Source organism: Artemia sp. Qi Xiang Cuo, chromosome 2 (assembly GCF_049724085.1).
Source record: "Artemia sp. Qi Xiang Cuo chromosome 2, ASM4972408v1, whole genome shotgun sequence".
NCBI classification, from domain to species: domain Eukaryota; kingdom Metazoa; phylum Arthropoda; class Branchiopoda; order Anostraca; family Artemiidae; genus Artemia; species Artemia sp. Qi Xiang Cuo.
Genome location: NC_142795.1, coordinates 77,205,670 through 77,221,119, shown reverse-complemented (window position 1 = coordinate 77,221,119; position 15,450 = coordinate 77,205,670). Strand labels below are relative to the sequence as shown.

General features: G+C 35.4%; 1 protein-coding gene across 1 annotated transcript in view; it reads right to left on the bottom strand.

The window, feature by feature from the left end:
* The window catches only part of Sol1 (CUB domain-containing protein Sol1), a 988,790-nt gene extending 979,496 nt beyond the window's left edge, over window positions 1-9,294 (bottom strand). Inside the window, exon 1 of the mRNA XM_089107833.1 lies at window positions 9,184-9,294. Within this exon, the coding sequence (XP_088963959.1) occupies window positions 9,184-9,201 (18 nt within the window). The 5' untranslated portion in view covers window positions 9,202-9,294. The remainder of the gene's footprint in view (window positions 1-9,183) is intronic.
* Between the last annotated feature and the right edge of the window lie 6,156 nt (window positions 9,295-15,450).

Below are 15,450 nucleotides of genomic sequence, written 5' to 3'. Positions count from 1 at the left end.
TTTATTTTTTTTCTTGATTCATATGGTTTATTTGACTTTTCTCTTCATATTATTTTCCATTCTTTTTCGATTTTTAATTAAGAAATATGTTTTCTTACGATCTGTCTTTTTTCTTTCGGTCATAATTTGTTCCTTTATTAAACAACAAGGAAAAATATTTTTCTTTTTCTTTTTTTTTCATCGTATTCTTTTTTTTGTTTTAAACATTTAGATAAGTGCTTAGGTTGATTATGACTTTCTCGGGTTCTCTCTGTAGCTGATTCGGAATTTTACTGTATTATTGGTATTATTTTTCTTCTTTTAAATTCGGCATTTTTTCCTTATTTGGATGAACTGTTCAGAGGACACTGAGATTAACTATATTTAATGTAGTCTTATTTCTGTCTTTGTACACACTTCGTTTCGGAAACATTTTCGAAGCTGCGAGTAAAAAAAAATAATTTGGAAACAAATGTTAAAGAAAAGACAACTCTTAATCTTCAAGCTTAGATCAATGCTTGGGATTTCCTATTCTATGTCCTTAGCTTCAATATTGTTGTCCAATAAAATTGCACATGAGTCCACCAGTTTTAACTCAGTACGTCCCAAAAATATTTTCCAATACTTAATATGACTGAGGCCAAGGGGTTAATTGCACCATGTTTATGCATTTTAATGTACCAAGTTGCACCATATTTGATTTGAATAGCGCATGGATCAAAAGATTAGTTTGGCAATAAAAGTGGGCAATAAAAGAGCTATAAAAAAGCTTGGGACTCGCAACACAGTGTGAATCACGAATCGGTAATCATACCGATTCGTGGAAATGAAATGTAAGTAAGGAGCAGCTTGGGCTAATAGCAACTGAAACTCTAAATAATGGGTCTATGTAAAAGTGTATATATCAAAAGAGTCAGGTCTTTGGGGAGGATTGCAAAAATGTAAAATTCATAAAGTTTAAAATTACCCATCAAAACCTACGAGCCCGAGGAAATATGACTGGTTTTATAAAAAGAAGAAAACACCTCCAAGAGAGCAATTGATCTTAAAAACATTACAGCATCAAATTGAGCAAGTTAGAGAACCTTATTATAGAGTTTCAAAGCTCCCATCTACAAATATTTGGAACAAGGCAGGTGTTATTAGGAACGTAATTTTAATCGACATTTCAATACAAATGTTTGGTTTCATGTTTGGTTTTTGTCACACATTAAACAGTTTGTGGCAGTGAACTGCAATTAAGGAGCAAATCGTGCTAATAGTAACCAGAACTCTAAAAAAAAGAGTTTTTTAGCAGTATGCACATTTGAAGAATTGAATATTTATGGTAATTTCAAATATATAAACTTCATTCAATTAAAAGTCACCCAACAAAAGTTACGAACCAGAGAAAATTGGCTTCATATATAAAAAAAATTGCGAAAAAATATTGCGAAAAACAGGGAAATATTGCAATATTGCGAAAAAAGGGAAAAAACACACCCCAAAAGGGCGAGTGATTTTGACGAATTCACTATTTGAATTTCAGCATATCAAATACTCACTGTGTAGGTTTTAAGACTTATCTACAAAAATTTGAATTTTTCTAAAAAAATTTTCAAATTCTCAATTTTACCAATTTTAAGATTTTTTTCGATCCCTTTTTTCGAGACTATTTTATGGTTACGGCTGTAATATGAGTGCTGGGGACAATTGAGCCCATCTTACTGTACAGCGTTTTTATGCAGCAGAAATAATTACATTCACCCGGCACAAAAGTGGAGCGCAGGGGGAGGGGTTACAAGTGCCACCAGGAAATTTCTTGAGGTGAAGCGAAGGTAGGGGGTCAGAAGATGCTGCTAGGAGCTTTTTGACGAGACTTGAGTAGTAATACAAATCGTTTTATTATTCATATGGAACGTTTAATGGCCTCTTGTTTCCTGGGGCCATTGTGTCCTACTCGTGTCCATGAGAATATCCCTATCATAGGCAGTGCGCTAGCGCTGCCTAAGTAAAGAACGATGTGGGCACAATGTGTTGTTTTTTGGTTCTTTATACCCGGGCACTTCGTATCCAAGGAGTTGTCGTAGAAACTTCGAAAAGGGCTCATTCGATTGGGAATCGGAGTAGCTAGTGCCCTTTATAATAGTCGAAAGTGATTGGAGGGCAACTAGCCCCTCCATGCCCATCATTCCCCCAACACATATCCAATCAAAATTTTGAGATAGCCATTTTGTTCAGCGTAGTTTATTTCTTGATAGAAAATATGTTTTTGAGGAGGACACTCCCCCACAACCTTCAGGGCAAGGGTTTTAAGTTATGCCCTGGGGGCATATAAGGTTTTTATAGAAGGCGTTGTCGTAGAAACTTCAAAACAGCCTCATTCGATAGGAAATTCAAAGGGCTAGCACCCTTTTTAAAAGTTGAAAGTGATTGGAGGGTAACTAGCCCCCCCCCCAAGTCCATCATTCCCCCAAATACATCCAATTAAAATTTTGAGATATCCATTTTGTTCAGCGTAGTTGATTTCCAGATAGAAAATGTGTTTTTGAGGAGGACACTCCCCCACAACCCTCAGGGCAAGGGTTTTAAGTTATGCCCTGGGGCCATATAAGGTTTTTGTAGAACGCGTTGTCGTAGAAACTTCAAAACAGGCTCATTCGATTGGAATTCAAAGGGCTAGTACCCTTTTTAATAGTCTAAAGTGATTGGAGGGCAACTAGCCCCTCTCCCCACACCCATTATTCTCCCAAACACATCCCATCAAAATTTCTAGATAGCCATTTTGTTCAGTGCAGTTTATTTCCTTATAGAAAATATGTTTTTGAGGTGGATACTCCCCCACAACCCTCAGGGAAAGGGTTTTACGTTATGCCCTTGGGGCATCTAAGGTTTTTATAGAAGGCATTGTCGTAAAAACTTCAAAGCAGGCTCATTAGATTGGAAATTCAAAGGGCTAGTGCCCTTTTTAATAGTCGAAAGTGATTGGAGGGCAACAATCCTCCCCCTACACCCCTGGGGGCATATAAAGTTTTTATAGAACGTGTTGTCATAGAAACTTCAAAAAGGGCTCATTCGATTGGAAATTCAAAGGGCTAGTGCCCCTTTTAATAGTCAAAAGGGATTGGAGGGCAACTAGCCCCTTTCTCTCGCCCACCTTTTCCCCAAACATATCCAACCAAAATTTTTAGATAGCCATTTTATTCAGTGTTTTGGATTTCCAGATAGAAATTATGTTTTTGAGGAGGACACTCCCACACAGCCCTCAGGGCAAGGGTTGTAAGTTATGCCCTGGGGGCATATAAGGCTTTTACTGAACACGTAGTCGTAGAAACTTCAAAAATGACCCATTCGATTGGAAATTGAAATGGCTAGTGACCTCTTTAATATTCGAAAGTGATTGGAAGGCAACAAAGACCCCTTCCACGCCCACCATTTCCCCTAACGTATCCGATTAAAATTTCCTGATAGCCATTTTGTTCAACGAAGTTTAAAGTTCAGGAAATTATACCTTTGAGCAGGAAACTCTCCCCATAGTTTTCAGGGCAAGGGTTATAAGTTATGCCCTGGGGGCATATAAGGTTTTTGTTGAAATGGGCAACTAACCCTCCTCTCACGCCCACCATTTTCTAAAACACATCCAATCAAAATTTTGAGATATCCATTTTGTTCAACGTAGTCGAAAGTTCTGGAAATTAGGTCTTTTAGGACAAAAACTCCATCCGAGCTTTTAGTGCAGGGGTTGTAATTTGTGCCAAGGGGGCATTTAAGGTTTATATAGAAAGTTGTTATAGAAATTTCAAAATGGGCTCATTTGATTTGAAATTGCCCTTTTTAATAGTCGAAAGTGAGTGGAGAGTAATCAACCCCCTCTCATCCCCTCCATTTTCCCAAACACATTCAATCAAAGTTTAGAGATTACCATTTTGTTCAACATAGTTGAAAGTTCTGGAAATTATGTATTTAAGGATGATAAACCCCCAAGAGCCCCCAGGGTAAAGGTTGTAAGTTATGCCCAAGGGGCATATAAGGTCTTTAATGATAGAGTCGTCGTAAAAACTTCAAAAGGGGCTCATTCAATTGGAAATTGAGAGAGATAGTGCCCTTTTTAATAGTTGAAAGTGATTGGACGGTAACTAAACTCTCTCTCACGCCAACCATTCCCCCAAACACATTCAATCAAAATTTTCCGATAGCCATTTTGTTCAACGTTGCAGAAAGTTTTAGAAATTAAGTCTTTTAGAATGAACCCCCCACCCCCACCCAGCCCTCTAAGCGAGGGGTATAATATACCCGCTAGGGGCAGATATGATTTATATCGAAAGCGTTGTTGTAGAAACTTCAAAAGGGCTCACTTGATTGGAAATTGAAAGGGCTGGTGCCTTTTTTAATAGTTGAAAGTGATTGGAGAAAGACTAACGCCCCTCTCACGCCCACCATTTTCCCAGACGCATCCAATCAAAATTTTGAGATAGCTATTTTGTTTAACGTAGTTGAAAGTTCTGGAAATTAGGTCTTAGAAGATGACAACCACCCTCACAACCCTTAGGGTAAGAGTTGTAATTTATGCCCTGGGGCCATATAAGGTGTTTATAGGAAGTGTTGTCGTAGAAACTCGAAAAAGGCTCGATCGATTGGAATTCGAAAGGCCCAGTGCCCTTTTTAATAGTCATAAGTAATTAGAAGGATTGACATTTTTATAGTAAAGATCGATGTGCATATATTGTATTATTTTTTGTTTTTGTTTAGACCAGGGCACTCTGTATCAAAGGAGTTGTCGTAGGAACTTCGAAAAGGGCTCGATTCGATTGAAAATAGAAAGGGTTGATGCCCTTTTTAATAGTCGAAAGTGATTGGAGGGAAACTAATCCCCCTCCCACGCCCACCCTCCCATTTGCCTATTATGTTTAAAAATTAAATGTTGCCTTGAGATTAAATCAAAATGCACTATGTTAATGATAATTCCCAATAAAGCATCTCAGCAGTATCCCAAGAACGACTGAGGGTATTATATTGAAACTTTCGGGGATACTTCTAAAATTTGACCAATTCAAAATAGCGTAAGTGTATCCAAGCTATCAAAGAAAGTAAACAGCTTTTTTTTGCGAGTGGTATCAAGTCTTCTATTTCCGGTCAACTAGAGGAGGTATGAAACACTACTATTTGTGTCCGGATTCTTAAAAGGGTGTATGTTGTTAAAAATTGCTGAAAGTCTTAAAAAAATGAAAAGATTTAAAGAATTATTTTCTTTTTCTCTGAAAGGAGTATGTCAATATAAAACAAATAGAAATTAATTAAGAAAACTTTTTCGACAAAGTAAGTTTTTCAAAGAAAAGTAAAGAACTCCATTAAACCAAAAATGAGCAAAAGTAAAATCAAATAATCTACCAAGCGTGAAACTACCATAAATCAGCATCGATAAATAAATGAACCCAAAACGAACAGAAATTACAATAAATAACCGAGTCAAACTCAAAACGAGCAGAAAATAACATGAGTAGGGTTCAAAACCCCTATGCCCTCCCAAGGCCAGAACATAATTTGCACTTTACTGAAAAATATACAAATGAATATTCATTGTCAGTTTAATATACATATTTTGATATTTAGTAATCAAAATGTTATATAACGAAATTTTATAACGAAATTATATAACGAAATTTTATGATGTTTTCGTAAATATTATAATGTATTATAAATATTTTCGTAAATACCGACGGTCATAGTTCATTTGTAAAGACTAGGAAATTGAGAAAATAAAATAAAAAGATAGGTTTTACTTGGGGAATTTCTTGTTTTTTGTTTTCTTTTTTAAAATGGTCAATGTACACTAGCACTGAAGGATTCAAACCAAACCATCAGATTCAGCGTATCCGAGAACCCTGCTGTAGAAGTTTCAAGCTTCCATCTGCAAAAATGTGGAATTTTGTATTTTTTGCTTGAAGAAAGTTAACCGATGCTTGTTTACTTGTTTGTTTTTTTTTCGTTTTTTTTTCAGGAGTGATCGCATAAAATCAATTATCCTAGAATATCAAGAAAGGGCTCATTCGGACGGAAATTAAAAGCTCTAGTGCCCTTTTTAAGGGACCAAAAAGATTGGAGAGGAACTGGCCCCCTCGCACCCACTTTATTACCTAAGAGTTATTTAATCAAAATTCTGAGATAGCCGTTTTGTTCAGCATAATTGAAAAGCCCAGTAACCATGTCTTTGAGAATAACATACCCCCCCCCCCAAAGCCTCTGAGGAACGGCTTGCAAGTCAGGACCTTTGACCATTGTTTACGTATAGTATTTCTTATTGAGAAGTATATAGACGTTTTCTGGGGAGGGGGAACATTTTCTGCTGGGAGAATTTTCTACGGGAATTATTTTCCGTGAAGTTCCTGGGAGGTGATATTTTCAAGAGGAATTTTACACTGGGGGAATTTGCCAAGATTCTTATACAAAATTATTTTTATTTGTCTTACTTTTTCTTTGCCGACTCAATTTTACATGTGAAAATATTAAGGGGAATTGTCTGGAGGATATAGCCCGGGTTGGAATTGTCTAGAGTTTTTTTGTAGGTGGGGGGATTTTCAGCTGGAGAAATTGGGAGAAATGGAGGAGCTTTCCACACGATAGTTTCTCCAGAGGGAGTTTTCTGCTGGAGCACCTTTCTACTAGGGGGTGGGAGTAATTGCGAGAAGAATTTTCCACGGAGGGTTATTTCCGGCATGATTCTAAAAACAATAAGAAATTAAAGTCTTTTTCAAATAAAAGTGGGCTAAGAAAAGTTTTCAGCCGGAATCGTCCGCAAAAAATCTTCCAGGGATAATTTTCAGCTAAGGAATTGTCTGGGGCGAACTTTCCTGGTGGGAGAGTTTTTTTTGCGAGAAGAACTTTACATAGAGGGATTTTCCGTGAGGAGAAGGAAATTTCTATGGAGGGGGAAGCCAGACTTCCCGGCAGTGTATGAGGGGACAGCTCCCTCATATACATAATAAATCTGGTTTTATTCGGTGATATTTTTACATTGGGAGGATAGTCTCTGGAGATGAGCTTTTCAGAGGAAATTTTACACGGAAGGAAACTTTACCAAAATTAATATGCAAATTTTCTTTTAATTGTTCATGTACGGTGAGCCAAATTCGAACTTGCATTATTTGAAAAATGTTCCGAAATTAAATGAAAATAACAAGTTTATTTTATGTAAGTAAGGAGCGACATTAAAACTGAAAACGAACAGAAATTATTCCGTATATGAAAGGGGATGTTTCCTCCTCAACGACCCGCTCTTTACGCTAAAGTTTTTCGTTACTTTAAAAAGTAGAGTAGTGACAAAGAGGCAATCTTTAGCGTAAAGAGCGGGACGTTGAGGGGGGGGGGATAGCCCTTTCCATGCACGAAATAATTTATGTTCGCCTTAAGTTTTAATGTTGCTCCTTACTTTCAGTTAAAAAACTTGTTTGCTTTTATTTAGTTAAGTAAAGATCGTGCACCAACTTAGTCAAATCATTCCAATTACCATTTTATTGTTCAAAATCGAGTATAAAACAATTAAGCAACTGTTAATTAAACAATTTAATTCCATATATTATACGCATAACCAATAGATGATTGGTGTCGAACTGATTCATAGACACAGAACCAGTGTTGTCAACGCTTTAAAATAAACTCTACCAGTTTTTCAAATAAAATTGTACCACAAGAGACTAGTTTTTACTCTCTGAAGACTCGGTTAAACTTTTGCCGAAACAAGCAGGAAGTTTTCAATAAACTAAAGCTTGAACAGATATCCCAGTTAGAAAGGATCAAGTAAATCCAACATGTAATTGAAAATTTGATTGCATCAAAAAAAATTCCAAATGTACCGTATTGTACCAGGACCTCCGAATTGTACCAAAAACGGTATAATTGTACCACATTAGAAACACCGCACAGAACCAGTATATCCTAAATCCAAAATAGTCGCCAAATTACTCTCTTTTCTGTAAGGAGGCCTTTGAACTGACAAAAGTAGAATAGAGAATTACTGCTAAACTCCGTAGCCCAGAACAAGCTGACATGGAAACTAATTTAGCTCAGAGCTTGAAATGTGCAAAATATCAAATTTTAAGGAAAAATGGGTAATGGGTTACCCTTTTTCTTACAAGCTTACAATTAAGAGGATTTCAAAACCTCTTGTACTCTATTTTAAAACAGGAACGAATTATACAATCAATAAGATAAATATGAACACATCGTTATAAAGCAAATCAAAGCAAAATGTGCAGTCAAATCCAAGGATTGAATCATTTGAGCCCATTAGCCTACCAATGAAATTGTGCTAATACCGACATTTAGCTAGCGCTAATTTGAGCCAATCAGATTTTTGATAAAAAATTTCTGATTGTTATCAGCCAATAAGAATTACTCAATGTAAGGAAACTATGGAAAGGTAAGGAATTCAGTCAAAAATTTATGTATGGTTTCTTTTTGCCCAATTCCTTACATATGTTAATGATTAAGTCAGAAATTTCTGAAAAACTTGAAAAAAATCTAAAGTTATAATTTAAAATATGGAAACACACCTATTCAGATAAATGGAAAGATTTGGCTAAATTTTCTGCATAAGAAGAACCCAACCAGCGGCAACGCCGAAAAAAAAGAGATTAAGATTATAATCTAAATAATGGAAAAAGTTCCTGCATGACCTGTATAATTTAGATTGGATGCCCGTTTGCCCTTACATTGCGATACTGCGCTACTAACTTTCTGTAGGACTCCACGAAATATCAAAGTAGAGCCAACAAAAATAAGAAAATAGAGGTAATGGATAAATTATATTCTTGCTTTTCCAGGAAGATGTACCCGTTCTAACACTTTCCAATTTTGGGTATTAATGCACAATTGGGGATCTTGAGAAGGATAAATGTTAAGGAAACAATTTTTATTTCATAATATGCAGACAAACTGCAGTTAACACATTTTGAAGCCACTTCCACTATACTTTACCACAAACACAATTCACAATTTTAAATATATAGCCCAAATTACATATTTCCCATGGAATTTGCCAGCGTTACTCTTGTTTCAACTTAATTCCTGTAAATTGATTCAACGCTATGTCCACGATTGATTTATTGCATCATACCCTACCTCTACTGGACAGAAGTCTTGCTGCATGATAGTATATCTTTTTATTACCACTTCAGCTTTTATCATATGACAAACAAAATCTAGAAGAATTACAGTAACAAAACTTACCAAATGATGAAAATCCATATTCTATTTTTTTTTTCAGTATTAATATACAATAGCAAACTCACAAAAACTTATAAAATAGATATTTTACGTCAACTCAGGGTTTGAACTTTTCCACATTAGTTCTTAGAGACTACTAGACTGTCAGGGAGAAACATAGAGCGAATATAGTTCCAAACGCAAGTCCCTAGAAATCAGCAAAATTTCTAAACGGATGAAAAGCTACAGAATTGAGTGGGGATAGAGAAAAACAGGTGTAAACTTTATCACATAAATGGATTATTTAAACACAATGTCGCTGCTGAAATATAACTTATTATATGAAATTATACTTATATATAAATATATATTATATTATGTGAAATAACAATGATATAACAAAATTAAATGATTTAATAAATGATATGAAATAAAAAAAATGATATAATATGTGATATAATAAATTATATTATATGATATATATACTACTGTAATGCAGCGGTGTAAACTCACAAAAATGTGGAGAGGAGGGAGGGAGGATTCTTTACAGTTTCTTATGAAGATACAAAAAAGGTGTTTTTCAAAATCTTTAAGGGACAAGAGTATTTTAGTTTTTCTCGATTTCCTAATTAAAAATATCAAAGAAGATATTTTTCTAAATTTTCATCGCAGCTGCAATCAAACAGCTCGTGGTAGCGAACTGTAAGTAAGGAGCGACCCGGCTCAATAGTAACCAAAACTCTAAAAAGCAAAATTTTCACACTAATACACATGGGCGTAGGCAGCATACTGTTTAGGGGGGGGGCAGTCGATAGTCTATTGGAGGGCCTTTTATCAACTGCTTTTCCAACCATCTGCTTTTCCAACCATCTGCTTTTCAGCCATATCTAATGTAAATTTGAAGGTGTAGGGGGGGCCGCTGCCCCCTGCCCCCCTCCCTACGCCCATGCTAATAGTTACATCAAAATAATTGAATTTTTATGCTGATTTCAAATATATAAGTTTCATCAAGTTTAGTCTTACCTATCAAAAGTTACGAGCCTAATATAATCTTAATGGAAATCACACCATTAGATTCTTCGTATCCCAGAACCCTACTGTAGTGGTTTCAAGCTCTTTTTCCAAAAATGTGAAATTTTGTATTTTTATATTTCCAGATCAAGGATGCGCGTTTATTTGTTTTTTTTGTCCCCAGGGGTAATCGTATAGACCCAATGGTCCTAAAATGTTGCGAGAAGGCTCATTCGAACGGAAATTAAAAGTTCTAGTGCCTTTTTTAAGAGATAAAAAATTGGAGGGTAACTAGACCCCCTCCTACGCTCATTTTATTCCCAAAGTCACTTGGTCAAGATTTTGAGATAGCCATTTTGTTCACCATAGTCAAAAATCTAATAGCTATGTCTTTGAGGATAACTCAATTCCCCACAGTCCCCGGGGGAAAGGTTGCAAGTTATGAACTTTGCTCATTGTTTACATATATAGTATTGGTTATTGGGAAGTACACAGACGTTTTCAGGGGGATTTTTTCCGGCGCGGAGAGGGGGTCCAGGTGAGGGGGTTAAGTGGGATGATTTTCCCCTGGAGGAAGTTTTCATGGGGGAAGGGAGATTTCTAGGAAAGGGTGCCGGATTTCTCAACATTATTTTAAAAACGATCAAAAATTAAATAAAAATGAAAGTAATTTTTCAACTGAAAGTAAGGAGCAACATTAAAACTTAAAGCGAACACTTAAAACGAGAACCTAAAACGAGAAATCATTAAGTATATGAGAAGGTTTTCCCCCTAGTCAATACCTCGCTCTGTTCGCTAAATTTTTTTTAGTACTTTCAAAAGAACTATTTATTCTAATTAAACGGCCTTTGTGATTCAGTGGTCATTCTTAAAGAATTGGAACAAAATTCGAAGCGTAAAGAGCAAGGCATTGACTAGGGGGCGAACCCCATGATATACGTAATAGTTTCTGTTCGTTTTAGGTTTTAATGTTGCTCCTTACTTTCAGTTGAAATAACTTGTTTTTTTATTTTCTATCTTTAAGCGCAATAACTTAATGAAAGCAGGTAGTGCATGAACATTTTATATGTCGAATATTTGCAGAGGCTAGGTTCCAACTATTTTTTTTCTTCATTATTCTTACAATCAAAGATTTTTCTTATAGAATTTAGTAGATATAGTTGAAATTAACCCTAAAAACAAGTTTTTATGAAAGCAAAAAACAAATTAGGAACTTAAAAAGAGCAAAAATTAACTGATGAATATGTCAATCCTGCAACAATCGGAAATTACCGTGAAAGAAGAGATGAAGCATAAAACGACATAAATTAAAATGAATAATCAACTCAAACTTAAGACGAACAGAAATTACCGCAAACAGAACTTGGGCTAGCGTTCCATACACCTTCTAAAGGCCATTATAGCACACGCAGAGTGGCGTAGGTGTGATGACGCCTCCTCTTAAACACCTACACATGTTAGAGTGATATTAGCCCCTAACTAAAAAGGACATTCAAGATATCTCTTAATGTGCTATTTTATGAGGGAGAAATAAATCAATAATAAAAGTGGCGAAGTGTACAAAATAATACTTGCTAACTTATTTAACAAAATTAAAAACTGAACAATAAAGTGTTTCATCAATTTTTAATGCATCAAGCTGTAATCTCAAGTTAAATCCCTAAAAACAGTAATGTAAACAGTAAACAAAAAAAACAAAAAAAACCCAGTAAAAACAGTGAAATGCTAGCAAGATTGATGTATATACAGGACCTATATTTTATAAGTTTTGTTTGAAAAAAGAAAAATATTTCTTGTAATTCAAGGCTGGCCTATGAAAATAAACCCCCTCCAGAGCTTATATCCCCCGTAGTATATCACAAGTAAGGTCTACTTAGCATATATAGACTTTATTACATTTACTTTACTTTATTACCCTTTATTGTACATTTACCTTATTAACTTTATTAGTTTGATGATTTTTAAAAAAACCTGACCAAAGTCGGTTCCTAAAATTTTCTTTACCGATGGGATAAAAGTGCTCATTAATTGAGGTTTTTGATACTCAAGAGCATTTAAAGGTTTGGTATTTATGCAAAATATACCATTAATAGTTTATTAGGATTATTTGTCATTAATAGTTTAATTAGTATTAACCTAACTTCACTTCTTTGATGTGGTTGCTATAACACGTAAGTACCGATAATTTAAATAAGAGGCACCCAGGAATTTGTAAATACTTAAAATTCCGAGGGGACTTGGCACCAAGCCCCCTCCTCTTGTACGAGTCCTTTCATCTGCCAGACATATACGTAGAAGTTATTTGGAAAAAAATAAACTATTTCTATTTCGCGATTGAAGGCCGAGGCATAAAAATAAACTCAATAAGAACTTTTCATCCTCCTTTGTGCAGTCCAATGATTCTATTTAATGAAAGCACGATTCCTTTTTATAGAATTTGCATCGGGACCCTTCAAATGGCTTAGCGGTCTGCTAAACAAGTATGAGGAATCAATAAAAGATCAATAAATCTTGGAATAGATAAAACACGTATTTTTTTTTCTCAAGTGTACCGGAAAGATTTTCTACTTTTATTCTTGAGCTACTGACTTTAAGGAAGAAAGATTTTGCACTGATTTATTTTTAAAATGACACGAAACTCAAAAGATTACGTTTTTAGCGATCAAACTTCTTTGAATAATAAAATGAAAATTCTTTATAATCGATTTTTTTCAACATGATGGATATTTCTAGACATCGGACATAATTTTAATGGTTTATATCTTGAACGTAAGGTCCTTTTAACGGATCCGAAGTTTTTTATTAGTATCTGCACTTGGATTGGTATTTTTTTTATTATTATTACTATTTTTTTTACCAATTTTCTGTCGAACTTGGTTTACGACTCAGTAGAAGTTGAAAAAGAATTTAAGTCCACTCTTCTTCATCCAACTTATTCACCTTTTTTTCATATATTGGATATGGTTTTTTTTCCAAATTTTATATAGAAGCTCAACTCACTGACAATGCAATTTCATAGGCAGCGCAATCACGCTGCCTAAGTAAAGAACGATGTTGGCACAATGTATTATTTTTTATTTTTGTTTTGTTTTCCATACCAGAGCACTTCGTATCAAAGGAGTTGCCGTAGAAACTTCGAAAAGGGTTCATTCAATTGGAAATTGGAGCGGCTAGTGCCCAATAGTAAAAAGTGATTGGAGGGCAACTAGCCCCCCACCCCCACGCCCACCATTCACCCAAACGCATCCAATCAAAATTTTGAGACAGCCATTTTGTTTAGTGTAGTTGATTTCCACAGAGAAAATATGTTTTTGAGAAGGACACTCCCCCAATACCCCCAGGGCAAGGGTTTTAAGTTATGCCCTGAGGGCATATAAGAACGATGTTGGCACAATGTATTATTTATTATATTTTTCCTTTAGAGTAGGGCACTTCGTATTGAAGAAGTTGTCGTAGAAACTTCGAAAAGGGCTCATTCAATTGGAAATTGGAGTAGCTTGTGCCCTTTTTAATAGTCGAAAGTGATTGGAAGGCAACTAACACCTCATCTACGCCCACTATTTCCCGAAACAAATCCAATCCAAATTTTGAGATAGCCATTTTATTCGATGTTTTCCCCATTTCCCCAAAAACATTCAATGAAAGTTTAGAGATAGCCATTTTGTTCAATGTAGTTGAAAGTTCTGGAAATTATGTATTTAAGGATGACAAACCCCCAGAGCCCCCAGGGCAGAGGTAGTAAGGTATGCCCTTGGGGCATATAAGGTTTTTTTTATAGATAGAGTTGTCGTACAACAAAAGGGGCTCATTCAATTGGAAATCGAGAGGGCTAGTGCCGTTTTTAATAGTCGAAAGTGATTGGAGGATAAATAACCCCCCTTTCACGCTCACCATTTCTCCACACACATCCAATCAAAATTTACAGATAGCAATTTTGTTCAACGTTGTAGTAATTTCTGAAAATTAGGTCTTAGAGAATGACAACCCTCCCCCCAGCCCTCAGGGCAAGGGTTGTAAAGTATGCCCTTGGGGCGTATAAGGTTTTTATTGAAAATATTGTCGTAGAAACTTCAAAAGGGCTCATTTGATTGGAAATTGAAAGGGCTAGTGCCATTTTAATAGTTGAAAGGTATTGGAGAGCGACTAACCCGCCCCTCTCACGCCCAACATTTCCCCAAACACATCCAATCAAAATTTTGAGATAGCCATTTTGTTTAACGTAGTTGAAAGTTTAGGAAATTAGGTCTTAGAGGATGACAACAACCCTAACCGACCTTAGGGTAAGGGTTGTAGCTTATGCCCTAGGGGCATATCAGGTGTTTATAGAAAGCATTATCGTTTCAAAAAGGGCTTATTCGATTGAAAATCGAAAGGCCTAGTGCCCTTTTTAATAGTCCAAAGTGATTGGAAGGCTTGACATTTCAAACAGTTCGTGGTAACGAACTGTAAGTAAGGAGCGGCCCGGCTCAATGGTAGCCGAAACTGTAAAAAACGGAATTTTGATACCAATAGATACATCAAAAGAATCGGATTTTAATTCGATTTCAAATATATAAGTAACCCACGGAAATATCCTCTAGAGAATTCAATACCGGTGAAAATTTACCACGGACAATTACTCTTGACCACTCCGTGCGTAAAATTGAGACGGGAAAGAGAAAGCAAGACATATAAAAAGAATTTTGTATAAGAATTCTGGTGAATTCTCCCAGTATATAATTTCCCCTGATTAATCATAAACCAATTGATCTTGGATTAGTTAGAAGACGTTCATACTCTAATATAGAAAGACGAATCTTTTATTTTCATAAAAAATTTGCTCGTTTTAAGAAACTAAGATATATGAGCGATAAATTATCTTGTCCTTGGGCTCTAATCCGAGTGAAATATCTAGTTGCGCCATCACATATCGAGACGAACGTTAATTTTTTCCTTCTGTATAATCTATATACGATACCATTTTTCTTTGACCCATTTTCATTTTTTTCTTTCTTTGTGTCATTTGTAATTTTTTTTTTATTTGTATGTTTATTATGATTGTTGCGCTAATGAAAACTTTGTCAGTCTCTCTGTAGCAATCAGGACTTCATTAAAATATACTAAAAGCAGAAATATACTAAAAGTAGAAAAATGATTATGAGATTTTACTCTCTTTGGACATTGAGAATCATCGAATCGTAAACGAAAATGAAGAATAACGAGACCTGCAGTTAGAAGATGAGAGACAACGGGAATTACAACGAATCGCAAACAAAGATAATGCACAACAAACTTTGCCGT